Source organism: Canis lupus, chromosome 23 (genome assembly GCF_011100685.1).
Source record: "Canis lupus familiaris isolate Mischka breed German Shepherd chromosome 23, alternate assembly UU_Cfam_GSD_1.0, whole genome shotgun sequence".
Lineage (NCBI taxonomy): Eukaryota > Metazoa > Chordata > Mammalia > Carnivora > Canidae > Canis > Canis lupus.
Genome location: NC_049244.1, coordinates 20,634,368 through 20,654,219, shown reverse-complemented (window position 1 = coordinate 20,654,219; position 19,852 = coordinate 20,634,368). Strand labels below are relative to the sequence as shown.

General features: G+C 35.5%; 1 protein-coding gene across 7 annotated transcripts in view; it reads left to right on the top strand.

Annotated features, from left to right (window-relative positions):
* Positions 1 to 19,852, top strand: part of UBE2E2 (ubiquitin conjugating enzyme E2 E2) — a 528,260-nt gene that overhangs the window by 343,645 nt on the left and 164,763 nt on the right. For 6 of the 7 annotated variants that reach the window (XM_038570719.1, XM_038570715.1, XM_038570718.1 and 3 more), the window contains one exon: positions 16,699 to 16,749. The exons of the other annotated variant lie outside the window; for it this stretch is intronic. In XM_038570719.1, the coding sequence (XP_038426647.1) occupies positions 16,699 to 16,749 (51 nt within the window). The remainder of the gene's footprint in view (positions 1 to 16,698; positions 16,750 to 19,852) is intronic. 7 annotated transcript variants of the gene reach the window in all.

Here is a 19,852-nt window from a genome sequence, read left to right as displayed (position 1 = left end):
CAGCTGCAGTTCAGTGTCACCAATCCAGTGTTGCCAGATCTACCATTTTTCAAGAGAAGCCAAGAATCCATGCATCTTACAAAAATTTTAAAATACTGAGCTGGTAAACAAGCATATCTGAAGACAAGGTGTTCTTCAGTTATTAGCTTGTGACCCCTGTAAGGGAATCTGCCAGGACCTCAGCCATATGTGGAAATAAAGAAAAAGGTCTTTGAGACAACCAGGATTGTTGTGCATAAAGAAGGAACAGAGTACTTCAAATACCTGTGTGTTGTCTGGTGGAAATGATATATGGTTTATTCTCTTTCCAGAAATCAGAACAGGGACTAGTGGGTAAAACTGTGAGAAGGCAGATTTTACTCAAAGCAGCAGCAACAGAGCAGACTAGAAATAGTATAGGCTGTATTATTGGAATATCTGTTTTTAGAAGGTGGTATTCAAGCCATTGGTAGATGATGAATAGTCAAGAAGGTATAATGAAGGCTACAGACAAGATGATACTTCAAGTTCTTTATATTCTGAGATTCTTGAATCACCAAGCTCTAGATCCCTATTAGGCTTTTCTATGAATGCCAGCCCTTATGTTCAAAAGTGAGCAAACATCTTCCCATACTGGGCAAGTCAGTACATACTTAAGGTCTGGTTTTTCTCTTTGTGTCTACTTATAATATATGATGAAGATTCTTTTGGTTTGTAATTCTTGTTTAAAAGGTCCCTTCTGGGGCGCCTGGGTGGCTCAGTGGTTGAGTGTCTGCCTTTGGCTCAGGGTGTGATCATGGGTTGTGGAATCAAGTCCTACATTGGGCTCCCTGAAAGGAGCCTGCTTCTCTCTCTGCCTATGTCTCTGCCTCTCTCTGTGTGTCTCTCATGAATAAATTAATAAAATATTTTTTAAAAAATAAAAGGTCCCTTCTGTGTTAAGAAATCACAACATTCAAAGTCAAAGCTTTAAAGTCTCTGAAACTGTTACTCTTTTTTTCACCTAATTACATATAGGACAGTTTTATAGCTAGTGCTTCAATAAAGCCAGTATATTCTAACTAGTATCTTGGAGGTGTAGTACATTAGCAATGCATTGTAAAGTGAAATAGAGATAATCGTTTAAAAAAAAATCCTTCCTTGGAATTCTCTTACGTTTTCATTATTATTTATCTTATAGTAAGGATATGAAAATAGAGCCCTGCTACTTCATTTTTCTTTTCTCAATATACATAACATTTTCTCAAGATTTAATATGAGAGTGTATCTCTATTTCTGTCATAACTTGTTTTAATGGTTAACTATTGTTTATCTCTTACCAGAATGGCAGTTAATATATTGCTAGCCTAGATAAGAGTCCTTGGTTTTCTTTTACTTATGACTGCTTTTAATTACTTTGTAACAGACTAAAGCTATAATCTGTATAGTGCCTGCATGGCCAGTATATTTATTCATTTCTAAAAGTTATTGTAATAGGTACCAGGTGCTTAAAACACATACCTTAAGCTGGAATATGGGCAGAATTGTTTCTACAAAATGTATGAAGTTTTTATTAGGATACTCATGAATGTTATCAGTGAGAGTATGGTCATAAATCCTACATCTCTTCTTGAATCTTAAGATCAGTAGTACATTGGACTAGTGCTATCTGTCTATGAGTGAAGACCATGCCTCAACAGTGGAATACTGACAGCAGAATCCCCACACCTGCCTTCCATCCATATGCTCAGGAAGTCTCATTTTGCTAGACTTAGTTATTGAGTCTGGTGATTGACCTCTTGAATAAATGGCATACTAACTGAGAATTTTGAGAGTGTTGAGGGTGAATGGGTGTTTTAAGAGTTTTCCTTCCAACTATTCTGCCCTAATTTGGAAAAATGAGAACTGTTTGATAAGTTTATTTAATTCAATAGTTCCTTATTGTGCCAAGCTCTACAGAAAATGCGTAATTAAATAAGACATAAATCTTTAAGGAGCTTCTTTTCTACATTCAACCAGATATGTCCAAGCAGTAAATTACTACATAATTTGTAGTACAATATTAATGAAAAGATAGCAAAGGCTTCAACAAATGATTTCCTAACTGAATTCATTTATCTACAATCGGGCACTAAAGAAGTAGTCAACTGAGATCTCTCTTCTAATAGGGGATTAGGTAGCTTTCCTTATTGGAGAGCAATAGTAGACTTAAATACCTTCAGTTGTCCTCTATTTGCCTTAATTGATAACTTGATGACTTCTTTTCTGGTTTGTAAGAGTAAAATACAGAAAATTTAATCCTATTGTATGGATTTATGAGCATTTCTTTTACTCCCTTATGCAAATTATACCATTAATGAAAATTCCTCTGCAGCAGGCAGAATATTTCATTGGAAAATGAAAAAGCAAATTGAGTTGATGTATTGTGTAAGAGATTTGTAGCCAACTATTATGTCAGTTTGATCCCCAGCTGGGGTTAAGGTACTCTGATAGCTATGAGACATTAAAGTAACAAAGAAGTTTAGAGAAGTATAAATGTGAATTTTATATAAATCAATTCGATTTATAAATGGTACAGTTTATTTTATCTTTAACTTAGTAAATGTATTAAGCCAAGGATTGGTATCAACTTTAGGTACATGTTAACTTATAAGCCTTCTAATAACAGCATCAGTTCTTGTAGTGGTATGAATGAATAATTCAAGTCAAAATAAATGTTTGTTTCATTCTTTTCTACTTTTACTGTGTCTTTTTCATTTGACTATGGAAAAATTTCAGTCCTATACAAAGTGGGAGATTATTACAATGAACCCTATTCTCTCATCACATTTATCAACACATGGCATTCATGTTTTAACTATACCCCAGCAACACCCATCTCACTTCAGATTTCAAAGCAAATCCCAGGCGTCACATTATTTCCTTGTAAACATTTCAGTACATGCCTCTATGAGTAAGGAGTCTTTTTTCCCTCCTTTAAGTGTAACTATAATTATTATAACTATTAAAAACAGAGCTGCTTTTTAATTGCAGGTAGGAAGTGGGAAACCCTGGGGTCTAACCAGGTTCTAATGACATTAAGTAGCTCTAGGTATGGTAACCCTTGGTACTTGGGCAAATCATTTAACTTTACTCTCTCCATGCTTTATAGTCTTTGTGAAGAGGTGATTCAGCAAGATAGTGTCTAAAATTCCATTTATCTCTAAACTTTATAATTTAAAAAATGCAGAGACTTCCAGTTTCTGGTCCAGCATGTAAGGAATTTGCGAGTTGTCACTCTGTCCTAACAAGAAAAAGCTGAAGAAACTGAAAAATCAATAACTGTCCTTGGATCTGTCAGAAAAGTGAGATCACAGGGCAAATGGTTATCTCCAAAATTGAGTAACAAACAGGTGAATACAGAGAATCACAACTTCCTGAAGCAGAAATCTCTGTAGGAACCAGTACTGGAATAGGAAAACTTAAACTATAATCCATGAATTTCTAGAAGTTCAGGGTGGACAAGTTTGAGAGTTAAAAACTCCAGTGGGGGCCAGTCATAGATGGTCTCTCCACTTTCATTGTTTTACCTGCAGGAGCTTGACTAGGTTCTCACAGGGAACCCTTTCTGCTTCTGTCAGGGGGAGGAGAAAAGAACCGTTTGAAATGCTCCATTGCATCCTGTCCTTCATAACAAGGGCTGTCCTCAAAAGAAACTGTTTTACCAGAGCTTAAACTATTGGGGATTTATCATAGCCTTACTGACCTGGAGAAAGGAAATACCCAACTCCAGCCCACTCTGGCTATCCTATCCCACCTAGGTTGGCGGGGAAAACTGAGAAACCCTTATAAAGTTCACAGTTTAGAAGCAAAGGCTCACTAAAAGGTTGAGAGCTACAGAATGCTTTCCCAATCTCTTTACCTTACCACTGCATTCCCTTTACCCAGTATGTCACATTACATTTATGAAGAAAAAAATCACAATGCATACTAACAAGCAAGAAACACAGGTTGAAGGGATAGAGCAAGCAAAAGAACCAGACTCTAATATGGCAGGGATGTTGGAATTATCAGACTGGGAATTTAAAACAAACTATAAATAAGATGGTAAGGATTCTAATGGCTAAAATAGGATGCAAAAAAACATGGGCAGAGAGATGGAAATTCTAGGAAAGAATAAAAAAAATACTAAAGATCAAAAATACTGTAATAGAAATGAATGCTTTTAGTGGGCTCATTAGTAGACTATACATGGCTGAAGAAAGAATCTTTGAGCTTGATGATAAAAACTTCCAAAAAGGAAAAGCAAAGTGAACAAAGACTGAAGAAACAGAACATAATACCCAAGTACTGTGAGATAACTACCACAAGTGTAACATTTATATAATAGTAATACTGTAGGAGAAAAGAGAGAAAAGAACAGAAGAAATATTTGAAGGAATAATGACTGAAGATTTTCCCAAACTACAGATGTGGGAAACTCAGAGAATGCCAGTTAGGATAATGCCCAAAAAAGCTGCATCTAAGCATATCATCTTCAAACTGCACACTGTGATTGTCATAGTGTAATTTCTTTATGCTGATGGCTTCTGAGTATGTGTGTATATTATGTATGTGTATCCAACTCTGTTCTCTCTCCAGAACTCCAGACCCACCTGTACAACTTACTGTTTCACATTTCATTTGGATGTCTCACAAACATCTCAAATTTTACATGTTTAAGGGGAGCAGCTGGTTTTACCCTCTAAACTTACTTGCAACCTTCTCACTGCCACCCCCAGTCTATACATAACTCATAATAGCACATCATTCACGTCACATCAGTACTCTAGAAATCAATTTTTAGCCCTCCTTCATCCCCCAAGCTGTTCACCATTTTCTGTCCATTGTGCTTACAAAATAAAATCATCAGTTTATTTCCTCTTACTCTGTTCTCCTTGTGTTCATTCTTGCCTTCCCCAACCCCTGCTCAGTCTAGTATCTGCAGAGTAGCCTAAGTGATCTTAATAAAATATAAGTGGGATTTTATGTCTATATTCACCTATTAGCCCTCAACCTCCCACTCTTCCTGTTCGATTTGAGGGCCTCTTTCAGGTCCTCTTTCCCATCTTGGGGACCTTGTACATTCTGATTCCCTCCCACCCCTTACATGGCTCCTTCTTATTCTGTAGTTCTTAGCTTAAATATCATTATAAAATGAAGCTTTTCTTTACAACCATATAGCTAAAATAGCTCCCTTGCTTGCTGTGAATTATAATTTACAACTCTTATTGTAGCCTGCAAGCACTACTCTTACTTGGTCTACTTTTGTCTGTTACCATGCCAGAACATAAGCTCCATGAAGATGGGGACTATATCTGTCTACCTTGCCATTATATATTCAGGTCTTCAGTAGTGTTCTTGACACTCATTCTTAACACTCAACAAACAATGCATGGATGGAGGGAGGCAGGGAAAAAGGATGAGTAATGAGGTTGGAAAACATGGCTAAATTCAGAAAAATGGAGTTGAGAAAATGTTCTAAACAGGAATGCACCCCACAGTATGAACCCCAGTATAGAAAAATGACCATGGTAGTCCTAACAGTTGATTCTGACACCCATTCCACCCTAGTAATTAGTCCAAGCCATTAATAATAACCATATATTCCATTTGTGGATTGTTCTAAGCAGTGAGACATGAGGAGCAGTCTACTATGTGGGGTCTAAAGATGTTTTCCTCACTTCTATAAAAGAGAACACAGAAGTAGTGCTCTCTCTTCTTCCTCCAGATTGGAGGTCCTTTGGTTTGGATTGGTTATCTTAGGTTCGTCTTACTACCAGCCGGAAGATGAAGCCATCACGAAGAAAGAAGGAAGCCAGACACATAGCCAGGGCCCACATATTCTGCACTCAGATGTATGCTCTCTTGGATTTATTATAAGTAACATAATGAATGATCGCTTTACTTAGCTTAGTTTTCAGTTAGACTTCTGATGACCTCAATAAAATAATGACAATCTACATAGATGAAAAGAACACATTCATATTGGATAGTTGTAGGAATTCATTATAGAAAGGTTAGGTTTTGAGACTCAGGGTTCTTGAATGATAGCCTGAAACAATCTATTTAGTGCATAAAAACATAGACCCTGGGTGCAGACTGCCCGAAATCTAATTTTATTTCCACCACTTTCTAGCTGTGTGACCCAGGGCAAGCTACTTAACTTTTCCTCTTCCTTGTTCTTCATGTGTCAAGTGCTGATAGTAATAATACCTACCTCATAGAGTTGTTATGAGGATGAAATGATTTTATCCTTATAAAGCTTTTACAATACTGCTCAATCCACATTAAGCATTATGTTGGCTTTTACTCTTAGTGGCAGTGATATTTATTTATTTTATATTTAGTTATTCACAAGCTCCTGTGTATGTAAAAACCATGTAGGAAGTTTGTGAAACACTGCATCACATTGCCAGAGCATTTTATTGAGTGCATATGGATTTGGTCAGTGCATCTTAGCACTATATGGATTAGTCTGCTACAGGTAACCCACAGAGAAACTGCAAAAGATAGTAAAGAGTCAGTGGGGGCTTTACAGCAATGGAGTGAGATAAGACCAATGGTTTGTAAAGAAAATTAATCCATTTGATATCTTTATAGGGAATTGGGAGTTAGAATAGAAATGAAAAGATTTTGACATGGTTGCTTGAGATATGACAAAGGAAGTCTTGACAGGCTTTGATACAAGAAAACACTTTGAGATTTTGAGCCTATATGGCTCAAAGAATGTTGGTGCCACTGAAAAGATGAGAAAATGTCAGAAAGTTGAATCTGTTTTGTTTAATATGATGCAGGTCTGCTTGGAACCATGCCAAGTGGGCAGTTAAAAGCTGCTGGCCTGAAAGTTTCTCTAAAGAGAGCTGGAGGAGCAGCGAGCTGCCTGAGGGAATGGCCGCCACCAGCTAACTTTCACATTTCTCAGCTAAACTCATTTGTCAAGAATCCTTCACTTAACAGTTTCTCCAGTGCTAACATTAGGATTGCATTGCTTGAAATTCTGTGTCATGGTGTAATCATCTTTTTTAATATTTACTGAATTTCCATAGTTTGTGGTTCTCCTATCTTTCCTGTTATTACTGAAGACTTTTACTTTTGTTACCTTTACTAAGAACCTAGTGCCTGCACTCTGCTGGATATTTTATAATCCTCACAACAGTCTTGCAGAATAAGCACACCAGTTTTGTATATGAGAAAAAAATAAGGCTCAAACAGGTTAAATTTCTTACCTACAGTCATACCTAAGCTAGAAATCAAACTGAGGTCCCTCCTAGAAGTCCTTGTTCTTACTAGGTTTCCATAATGTATCCAGTCACGTAACTAAGAGAGACTGCTTAACTATGCTTAACATTCCTTTGAAATCTATGAAGGAACTTTTCATTAAGATGCTGTCATTCTGTTTTCATGTTACATACACATAGCATGTAGGTATTGATGAATAGCAGAGAAGGAATAGACCCTCAGGGGCCTATTTTATCTTTTAACCAAAAAAAGTTAACTTTATTTGAAAAATTTTAACTTTCATATCCATATATCATATTCTCATATGAGACATTAAATCCATTTATTCCACTTTAGAAAATGATGTATCTTTTCCTCCAGATTATTGCTATTTCTCCTTCTTCTGGTCTGCCCTCACAAATAAATTACCTTAAGAATAAAACTTTTCGTGTTGTAAAGCTAAATCTGGTATTAAAATGAAGACAAAATTGTCTTCATAATCTGAAAAAGAATCTCACTGTGGGTGCTACAGGTGGCAAGAAAAATCCCTGAATGTACAGTTTATGAATTATCTAGAAAATTGCTAGCTGAATTCCAAGTATTCAAAAGATGTTTCGATACATTAGCCAATATATTTTTTGAATGATTATAAGAATTAAACATGTTGTCTAACACTGTGCAAAGGATGTTTAATAGAGTCTTGTGAATTAATTGGAGAGTTTTACATGTAGTAGAGTAGTATTATATTTCCAGGAACTTTTGAGGCATTGAAGAAGCAATTTGAGAACAATTTGTCCATTCTTTTCTTTTATTGCATTAATGGAATTGGATTTTCTTTAAAGTTTTTTTGAAAGAAAATAATCTGTAAAGATAGGATTTTTTTGTTACTCCCATCAGCAACAATGGATATATGAACAGAGAAAATGATAGTGCTCTGCCTGGCTTTCCAGAAACGAGTGCCCTCACTATCACTGTTAACCATTACCACTCCACTGATAAGCAGAGACAGAGTACATTTATTATTGGAGCCCCTCAAGTGTTGAAGTAACACTAATATTTACATATGGCTCTTAACAAATTTTGTTAATATAGAGTTCTACTTTATAATCTTCTCAAACATGTAAAGGCCCATAGATGTTCAGCTTGAGTAGGATGGTAAATTTAACATTAGTTTCACAGTAATGCTATCTCTTCCTTTTCTTTCTTCAACCCTTTTTCATTTCCTGGCCCCAATCTTTCACTGATTCGGTGGTGCTGTTAGGTACCTGAAGTGTAGGGAAAAGGTGTATCTGAGGGGCTGTGGGTCAGGGAAAAATAGAATGGAGAAAGTAATAGATTTGTAAATTGGTTTGTGGTGTTTTTTTTGGTTTGGGATTTCTTTTAAGCTATGGACCCTTTGTTTAAACAAAATGTGATCCAAGACTGGAACATGTAAAAGCTTGACTGTTCTATTTGGGGTAGAAATACAGAGCCTCATTAATACATCACCTATTTCTCTAAGTAAAGGAGGGGACACTGAGGAGTGGTTCCTTTAAATAACTTGTAGGAGCGACACTTGAAAATCATTGCTCTGTACTGAAGATTCATGTTTTGTTGTAGTATATTGAGTTCAATACACAGGAAGATGGATTTTTGCCGTTTGGAAGTTAGCAAATTTTGTTTGTGGGCTCAATGTGTGCAAGGTATTAGCATAACGTAGATTAAAAAATTTGGATGTCTAAGCTAGTACTAGTTTACTTTTTCATGTTATTTTCCTATTAAAATTGCCTCTTTTTTTAATAAGAGATGTGAGTCTCCAATTTTTGTTACTCTTGGGAAGAGGCATGAGTACAGAAGAGTGTATTTACATATGGATGGAATCTAATCATTCAAAATTCTCTTTCTATTGAGCAGTGGTATACATTAGCTATTAATTTGTCCTTTTCTTAGATAACATATTTTAATAGAACTATATTAAGAGTTATATAATGGAGTTTACAGTTTTATCATGACTTCTGACATATCTTTGGATCTCCTCTTAAAAACAAAACAGAGCTTTGCCATTAGGATAAAAGACTATAAACAGATTTTTAGTCTTTGAAAACAACTTTATTTGCATTAACCACTGTATATTGAAAAAAGCTTCCTTTTTTATCAGCAATATCCATTTAAATTATTTAAGCTTTGCAAGCTGGAGGTTAGGGGCCTGAGTTTGGTTGTTTTGTATCATAAATTGTAACACGGAAATGCAGTTAGCATGATACTTAGTGAGAATAAATAAATGCTTAGGGATTAAAATTAATTCAAAATATTTTCAATAAGAATACGATCAAGTTGGCCCACATAACTACAGTTCAGGCTGATAAATAGTAATCAGAAGAAGATGATGTACATTACTAATTAAACTCTAGCAAACAGTTCATGTAAACCATCTTTAAATCTCATAACTGAAAAACATGTAGGTAAAGCCTACTAATCATGATCATATGGTAATGTACAACTATCAGTCCAGAAGATTTAGAGAGAAATGTTCTATGGCGATACCCAGAAATCAGCTTTTTAGTAATTTCTGTACAGTATTTCCTGTTCTATCAAATACAGTAATTATATCATAAGCAATTTCAAAATGGTATGTGTAGAGGAAAAAAAAGCAAGAATCTTTTCCTTTCTCAATTCTGATTACCCTAATTTAAAAGAAATAGTTCTTAATTAATTAACACTTTAAGATTGTGGGCTGAAAAGTGCCATAAAGTGCAAATTACTGTTAATTTGAATGAACACTTTTCATGTTTAATAGTTAAAAGTGGAATGAAAGGAAAAGCCAAAAATTCTAACAAATAGTTCTAATATTTAAATGCAAATCTCTAAAAATAAATACTGCATTAGACTTTAACAAATTTTTTACATCTGAAGAGATAGTGTATAATATCTAGAAGGCTTTTATTATGTAACTACATCTATCAGTGTACTGGTTATACCTTTTTGTTAACAAATTCCCACTGTAAATACCTCTACAACTCTAATATGCTGCTCCTTTTTTTCTCTTTATTTTCTTTTTCCAACAAGTTTAATACTTGAGTATAATGCTTCCTGTTACTATGTCACAATAGTAATGTTATCAATAGTAATAGTAGTGTTATCAATTCTGAATATTTCATATTCAATTAAGGTTGACATAAATACTTTAAAAAGCCTCCCCACCCACCCCAATCCTATATAGACATATATTCGTTTGGGTTCAACAGACTCATTTCCACATAGCAGTAACATACAGATTTTTGCTTTTTTCTTTGAAGTTCATAATGAAATTAATAAATGTGTGATCCTTTAAGAATAGACATTGTTTGGGGTGCCTGGGTGGCTCAGCGGTTGAGTGTCTTCGGCTCAGGATGTGATCCTGGGGTCCAGGATCAAGTTCCTCATCAGGCTCCCTGCGAGGAGCCCACTTCTCCCTCTGCCTATGTCTCTGCCTCTCTGTGTCTTGTTGTTGTAAACAAACAAGCATGACATTTTTGGCTTTTCAGTAGGTACTCTATTCATATATTCATATATATTCAACATTTATGTGATGTTAATGAAGCAAAAAAAAATAACTTTTTGGTAGAAGACTTATACCTATGTGTTATTCATTCAACAAATAATTATCATATGTCATTTCCTATATGCCAGGCACTCTTCAGGCACTTGAAATTCTGCAGTGTACCAAACAAATCACATTCTCACAAGTATACTTGCAACTAAAATGTTTTATTATTGATTTACTCTTCTATAAAGAACTAGTCTAGCTTTCAACAGTAAACAGAAATATCATGGGTTTGTACCTTAAATAAAGAAAAACTGGTGAAAGTCAGCTGAATGAATCCTATCATATGTGAAGCTGGAGTCCTATTTTAATGTATTATTTAGAACTGTTTAATGCAATGAATGTTCTGGACTAATGTCAACTGTAATGTATATGATTTTTTAGCATTGTTTGGCACTATAATTGGTTATTTAAAAACAAATTTATCAGACCTATATATTATATAGACTGATGACATCATATTGGCTGTAATTAACCGTAGTATGTGATCTTTGAATGTTGAAAATACCTTGCAATATTAAGGAATCAAGGAAATGGTATGTTTCATGCTTTAAAAAAAAATAAACACTGAACTAAGTTATGTATTTGGTATTAATACTCCCAAACTATTTGGCTGAAGGGAAGATAGACTTAACAGAATGAGCATAAATGAAAAATCTGGCCCATTGGTGGTCTCCTTTTATAAATTTATATTCCCTTAAGAAAAGTTAATCATAGCAAATCATGTCTTGCTTTTTTTTTTTTTTTTTTCAAGATTTAAAGTGTGGGAATGTGTATAGACTACAATGATAAATTTTTTAAACTCCCTTGTTTGTAGAAGAGAAAATTTTTTCCTCATTGTGTTTAAGATAAATCCTCAATGTCATATTTAACTATTTATAATATAGTGAAATCATTTCTTTGAGCATACAAACATAAAGATTTCCAGTAGCCTGCAGCTAGTATGCACTGTCTGAAGCTAATAGATTGGACAGACTACTGCTGCTGTTTGAGTAAAAGTTAATGCTTTTGAGACCAGCTAATACACTAACTATAGTGTATGAGCAGTGGGTGTCCTGCTTTATTTTATTACAAGCTTATCACTGTGCAATTTCTTACAACATGCTAACAGTATCTACTTTAAGCTCATGCTTAAATATTTATTGAATGTGGTAGCCAAGAGGCTATGTTAAATGGACATTAAAAAAATAATCTCTATGGCATTCAGTTGCTTACTGAGCAGCATAACCTGAATTACGGTTTATCTCAGACTTTATACTAATGAGAAATATTTCAATATCAAATTAGAATTCTGGAGAGAATAACGTTTGCATCCCCCCAAAATGAGGTAATTATGCATCAGCACTACTAAACTAGCCAGAATCTAAAGTCAGAAGCCTGCTTCTCCCTCTGCCTGTGTCCCTGCCCCTGCCCTTCTCTCTATCATGAATGAATGAATGAATGAATATCTTTTAAAAAAAAGGTCACCCCAGATGTGTCCACAAGGGTTTCTAGTTCCTGTGGAAGTCTCATCCCCCACTCTTTTATTACAATTCTAAAATTTCATTTTAGTATGCATATTATGTATTTTATAATCTTCCTCTTCTCTAAATACTAATATGCAAACTTGTATAAATTTTGTGATTACATAAAAATCAAAAGGCCATAACTATGTACTGCTGAATTCAGGAAACATGGACATACAGGGGTGTGTGTTTACACACATTGAGATATGATAAAGAGATCTGAAGAAAAGAAATTCTGCCAGGGGAAAGCTTATTAGCTGTATTTTCCCCCTTTCTCTTATCTGAAGTAACCAGTTTTTTCATTTGTTTAAAAATAAAGCATTTGCACACATAATGTTAGCTTCTATCACTGTAAATTACTATATTATTTGCATATCAAGATCTGCAGAGCACAATTGAACCTACTATTCAGTATCTTGAAAGCAGTGTTTGGTTTCATGTCTATTTTCATTATTTGCCAAAAACTTGGAAAAATTCTCTTTGTAGTTCTTTTCGTGGTAGCTTGAATTGAAATATTATTTCTAATAAATAAGCCAGATGAAACCAAATTTGGCCAATCTGTCATTTATATCCCCATCTATTAGTTTTAAACTCAGTTATTATTAATTTTAACATACAAGTTTTAAATCAGTAAGAGTCATGGGGGATACAAAGGAGATGATGGCATTACAATCAACGATGGGTCTAGTCTAGCATTGCAGTGCTAGATACAGTGTTCACAATAATAGCTGTTTGACACAGGGCTCACAATAAGTTTCAAGGTAAATATTGTTAATCCTATTTTACAAAATAAAAAGCTCAGAGATGAACATTAAGTGGCTTGGCCTAAGGCCCCAGCCACACATCCGGTAAGTGGCTATTTTGATCACCTCTGCACCCTGCACCTGATGAGGAAAAGATTCCTGATATAGGGATTGAGCAGATGGTTGAACACACAACCCGATGCTTGCCAGTTGGGATCGGCAGCTGTTTATTAGTCACATATACTTAGAGCTTCAGGGAAAAAACCCTGTACTCCAGTGCAGGTCACATGGGAATCGCACTTATGAATAGAGCATACAGCCAGAGGTGGTGGGTGGGAGGGAGGCTTTATAGTATTGAGGGGTATATCCCCTAGTTCTCACAGAACAGTGTGATTGGCTCTTTTGAATAATTCTGTATACTGACAGAGAACTGAAACCTGCTACTCAGGGATAAGCAGGAACCACACCTGGCCCTTTGATAGGAAGTGTTACCGGCCCTTATTCACTTAAGCAAAGTGGAGAGGGCAACTTATGGTTAGGCTGTTCAAGTTCTTGATTTTACCAGATGTCAAGGCGCCACATAATTTTAAACCTTAATTTTAGGTTTTATCCAACAGTGAATGAACTGGGATTTCTGATTGTGGACTTTCTGATTTCAGTGACCATATTCATTCCAGTGTTCCATGGTATTTCTTCCCCTTGCTAGGATCATATGTTAGCATTTTATAAGTAACTAAGTACTTTCCTCTCTTCTGAGCATTTCTTAGTCTTAGCGTTCTCTTAGCATTTCTTATGAATTCACATGTTATAGTGTCTGTTTATTCTCGTAAAAAAAAAAAAAACTAGAGCACTCTCATTTGGGAAAGAATTTGAGAACTTGTTTTCGTTTTAAAGGAAATCCAAATGTAAGGTCCTAATTGTATCTTGATTAAGAGTTTTCTTCCTCACACAAAAAATTTTTTCTTTCAAGATTTTTGCTTCCCCTTTCCAAAACAAAATCATTTTTCCATATTCCATGTTGTTGTTACCAGAACTTTTTGACTTTCCCTCCACAGCCATGCAACTGTATACCACAAGTCTGGAATACCCCCTTTTTCCAGTTGCTTCTCCTACATTAGACCTTTTTAACCACTCCTGCACATGTGACGTGCATCCCATTCTTTATCTCAATTGGGAGATTCTTCACAGGGTACTTCTTATAATACTTTGGACTGGCTGCTGCAAGAGATATGGAAAAAAATAAGAGATGTTTTCTGCCATTAAGAATAAGAAATAAGGACTATACAATGTAAAGGTAAATCAATACACATGGAACTTCTTATCCAGATGCATGAGACTACCCATGAGCTGGCCTCTGCCTACCTGTGCAGCCTAACCTGTGACTTTTTCTCTCTTCACTTGGATCGAGCCACATTGGCCCTATTTCTAATTCTCCACTATACCAGGCTTTTCCCATCTTGAAGCCTTTCTCTTTGATATTACTTGCCCTGAAACACTCTTCCTTCATGTCTGGCTCTTTGTCTTTCAGGTTTTGTCCCAAGTGTTATCTATAAGGAGAGGATTTCTTTTACCATGCTACCTAAAACTGACCCTTATGACTATTCATACATAATGACTCCCAGGTCATCCTCTTGCTACCTGTGTGATCTTTCCAAGATACTTAATTTCTCTGTGCCACAGTTTAGTAATGAGAATATTTTGATAGATTGGGTTGTTTTGAGAGCTATGTGTAACAGTACATGTAAAGTACTAATTATAATTGTATGAGTCCCTGGCATATAGTGAGCACTCAGTAAATACAGTCTATTTCTAATCATCATCATCATTATCATTAAGGATAAAAGAAGTAGTATAACCCATAAATGCTATAGTTGATCAATACTCAGAGACATGCCATGAAATCAACAAGTTTAACTGTCAGCATGAGCAGGGGATGCAGTATGAGCACAGTGACTCCAAAGATCAGTTACTGAAATGGTCCAGATCAAGCAGTGGTGGGCAGACTATTACTGGGGTCTTAAATTGGTTATAGCCTGTTTAATTCAACAGAAATTTGAAGAACATCATTTCACGCCAGTCTCTGAGCTAAGAGTGTGGGAGCACAAACATGAACCAATATAGATTCCCTTAAAACATTTAAAATTGATTCAGGGGGGATCCCTGGGTGGCTCAGTGGTTTAGCGCCTGCCTTTGGCCCACGGCGTGATCCTGGAGTCCCGGGATCTAGTCCCGTGTCCGGCTCCCGGCATGGAGCCCGCTTCTCCCTCCTCCTGTGTCTCTGCCTCTCTTTCTCTCTATGTCTATAATAAATAAATAAATAAATAAATAAATAAATAAATAAATACATACATACATACATACATACATACATACTGATTGGTTGATTGGTTGATTGATTGATTCAGATGCAACTTGAATGAGTGGAGAGAAGCAAGAAAAAGGTGTTCCATGAAGGCTTCAGAAAGAATATAGGTAGAGGGACACCTGGCTGGTATAGTGGGTAGAGCATGTGACTCTTGATCTTAGGTGTTGTGAATTTAATCCCCAGATTAGGAAGAGAGAGAAAAAGAAGAGAAAGAACAAATGAGAGACAGAACAAAAACAAGTAAGAGGTACAGATTAAAGTTCAGAAATTCACATTGAGGGAGAACAGGTTCCCTCATTCCAAAGCAAGAAGAAATGAGACTGAAGTGAGGGTTCCCACATTGTAGAGGATTTAGGGTACCACAGCTAGAACACTGGCCTTATTCTATAGATATTTAGGAGCCCGTGGAAGGTTTAACAAAAGATTGCCAGAAGTAGTACTCAAAGCTAGACAACACATTTCTGTCTTTTCTCTTTTCAGATTCCTTGAATAAGTATGAAAAGGTTTAAATTAAAAGGAACAAATCTTCTTGATTTTATGTGTCAGACACTTTTAGCCGTTGTACAATTGTGAGTTTTTATTAGTTGATACTAAGTCAGTTTTATAGCAGAGTGATAGGCAGTTGGTGACAAGTAGTCATTCGGCTCACTCATGTACTCTTTACTTGAGTACTAAAGTATTAAATATTCCTTTTTATTTTGTGTATCATGAACCTGATATATTCTTGAAATATCTGTGAAGTTAGATTTTATGCATGTGGCCCATCCGATATGTAAATGGAAAGGAGAAATTTAACATAGTTCATAAATTGAAATATTTGGTTTCACCTGTGCTCAGACTGAAACCATAAAAGAATCAGAATGACTATAGCTTTATATTGTCAGATTTAACACCAAATTTTCTAACAACCACATCTCAATATTTTTGTAAGATTTGTAGCTTCATGCAAGCATGTTTGAATACCACATAATGGTTAGCTTTTTTGTCTTCATTTTAAGGAAAACATGAATATTATTAGATTTTTCTCCAAATAATTGTCAGATTATTTTTATCAAGAAGGAAATCTGACTAGGATATAAGATTTGGAATAGGAACACAATGACACTTATAAATAGTTTGATCAAAACAAATATTTTCTATTTCTTGACATTGAATTTATGATGTTTTGGATTTCTTATGTGATTTTTAGAAGAGAAAAACAACCTAATATTTTTATAGAATACTTCTCTGGAAAAGTGGGACTGTCTCCTCGTGTATACTGCAAAAGGAAGTCATGTGACTGAATTCCTTACTGACTGGCTATTATCATATATTGTTACTTTGCAGATGCCAGAAATCCAGAACAGAGGGATGCAGAGTGTATGTCATAGCCAGGAGGTACTGTGCTAGGAGATAATACCAAACTCAGAGATACCCCTCCCTACCAAATCTGAACTCTAGAAATTATGCTAGGGATTCTCATGAATAAATGTTAAGATTAAGGTAGATCTAGGAAATGAAATTAGAATTTTCACTAAGCCCTAGTGTTGGCTAGCTGCTCAAAGCCTCTAATGTCCCAGAGATTTTGAGAAGTAATCTCAGGAGATCTGGAATGAATTATATTCACTCTTAAAATGAACATTCTCCATCCTAGCCTCTTAGCAACTGTTTCTACCTCTCTCCTCAAGCAGTTTGGAACCCCCATCATATGATACCACCTTTTATTTTTTTAAGAAAACATTTATTTGTTTGTTTGTTTGTTTTAGAGAGAGAGCACACATGGTGGGGAGGGCTAGAGGGAGAGGGAGAGAGAGGAGATCTTAACCAGACTCCCTGCTGAGTGTGGAGCTTGCTTTCACAACCCTGAGATCATGACCTGAGTTGAAATGGAGAGTTGGACACTTCACCAACTGAGCTATCCAGGTACCCCAACAGCACCTTTTAAAAATGGAAAGATACATTTTCATTTTAATGTGTTTTAGTAGAGTAACACTTTCGGCCAAAATACATTGTATTGCCCACCTTATTCCACAATCCAGATACATAACTCAAGTACTATAACTCTCTCAGTGATTAGCCCAATTTGTGTTTAACCTGCACAGTCTAAGCTTCCATGGCCTTCAGATCTACCTGAGCTCAACATTTTATCTAAATGAGCCTCCAGTGGAACCAGAAAGGCTGTATTTTTAATACTAGAAATTCTTAGAGTTTTTAAGATAAATATCTGGGGATCCCTGGGTGGCTCAGCAGTTTAGTGCCTGCCTTTGGCCCAGGGTGCGATCCTGGAGTCCCGAGATTGAGTCCCGCGTCAGGTTCCTGGCATGGAGCCTGCTTCTCCCTCTGCCTGTGCCTTTGCCTCTCTCTCTCTCTCTCTCTCTCTCTCTCTCTATGTCTATCATGAATAAATAAATAAAATAAATATCTAAATATAAAATAATGACCTGCATTATCTTTATGTTAGCATTTACACCTCAGAGTCTGAACAAACCAAGCATCATGCCTTGTGAACAGAAATATTTTAGAATTGAAAGAGAAAACCAAGGGCACCTAGCTGGCCCAGTCTGCAGAGAGCATGGGACTCTTGACCTGGGGGTCATGAGTTCAAGCCCCATTGTGAGGATAAAGCGTACATCATCGTCATCATCAGCATCATCATTTTTTTTAAAGGAGGGAACTGTACTTTTTATTAGAAAGGAAGTGGTTGCAGATCATACCAACCAACCAGTTCTGTCAGAGCCTTGAAATATAGAGCCATTAGGCAAGATACTGAAAAGGATAAAATAAAGATCAGTGTAAATGTTTTAGTCTAGTTAAGTTGATTTGTATGCTGCTTATAAATTTCACTCTTAGTAGAATAGTTTCCAGATTTTAAGTAACCATAAAGAGTTGAGTTATTGCTTGACTTAGGTTTTTTAAAAAAAGGGAAGGGAGTGTTCTGAAGACATTTCCTACCACTTTGTTCCTTTCCTACTCTTCCTAGAATTGGCTCTTGTTTACTCCCAGCAGTATAGCTGCATATTTAGATCCTGAGGGACTTACTTATTGTTAGGCAGTTCAGTAGTCTGCTGAAACAAGCTCAAGAAATTTGAAACACCTAGAGGCTGTTTTTAAAACTCCTTGGTACTGACATTTTGGTTAGAATTCTAAAGAGAGAATGGACTATTTGGATACTGAGCTCTAGTATACAGATGTTGGGGTTTTTAGGCTGACTTTAAAATCTTGAAGTTATTTGACCTGGTATTTTATCAGTTGGGTATTCTGAAACATAAATGAAAACTAAATCCACTCTGGTGTTGGCAAGCAGCTCTTGTACCTGTCAATGAATTAGAATTGTTAAAATACCATCCATATACTTGAGCATGAATCAGAGTTTGATGCCACTGTTTCTGAGTAGGGAGACAAATGATTGTGTTACTGCAAAGAAGCAGATCTTATTAGGAAAGCCCACTGGCTTGATTGTAATGCTCATGTGCCCAGAGCAGGTCCCCCAACATTGCCAATAGGTATCATTGATTCTTATTTTGAAGTTATAATGTATTCAGTGTAGCTTTATGCTATTAATTTTGAAAGACAGTTGTTAACTGTACCATGCTTGAGGCATTATTATAAGCTAAAGATTTTAAATATGTCATGTTTTTTAGTTACCAAAAGTGGTGACAGAAAATAAAACCCTCCACTTGGGTCCTTTGAAACATTTATTTTTATAATTGCTGTGACATTTATGTACAAGAACATTTCATATTTACTTAAAAACTTAAAGAATGTTATTATAAAGTGTTGCTTTGTGATTTAAATTGAAGCTCCCCAGTTTTCATATTGCTGTAAATTTAGATTTTAGTTCCCTAACTTCCATATTGTTAATTATAACTTTAGATTTAAATGTGGCCTATGTAATGCATGTTATGAGAATAAAACCTTTCTGGAAATTGAAAGGACAACATAAGCGTGTTTTAATAAAACCTGGAGTATTGTTAGATTCATTAGACCTTAATTTCAGTAAGAGTAGGGATACTGAATGAAACAGACAGGAAATCAGAGTGAAATCAGATAATGATTCTTTTCTTACACTGAACTTAATAAACTAAAAGAGAAGTTCAGATGAACTAAAGAATAGCAAAATATTTTTAAATCTGAAAATTAAATTCTATAACTGATAGATATACACAAGTAGTTTTTAAAAAGATGTAAGAACTGTGTAGCTTCTTACAACAGATGACATTATTCCATGCCACTTAGCCTTGTGATAAATTCAAACTATTAAGGGAGATTTGTTTTGTGATACTAAGTATTCATAATGATATATAAAGCATTTTTATGAACTATTATGGCCTCCTGAATGTAAGGAAGAAAAACTTGATGTGAAATATAGTTGTAAGTATATACTAAACTGAAGTGCCTTACTTAGGGTGCTGAGCTTTCTGTGTTTTTTTTTACTAGATCTCCTTACAAAAGCATGTTTTATGAGCCTTTTTTTCTTTTAGTTTTTGTATCTGAGCTTTTT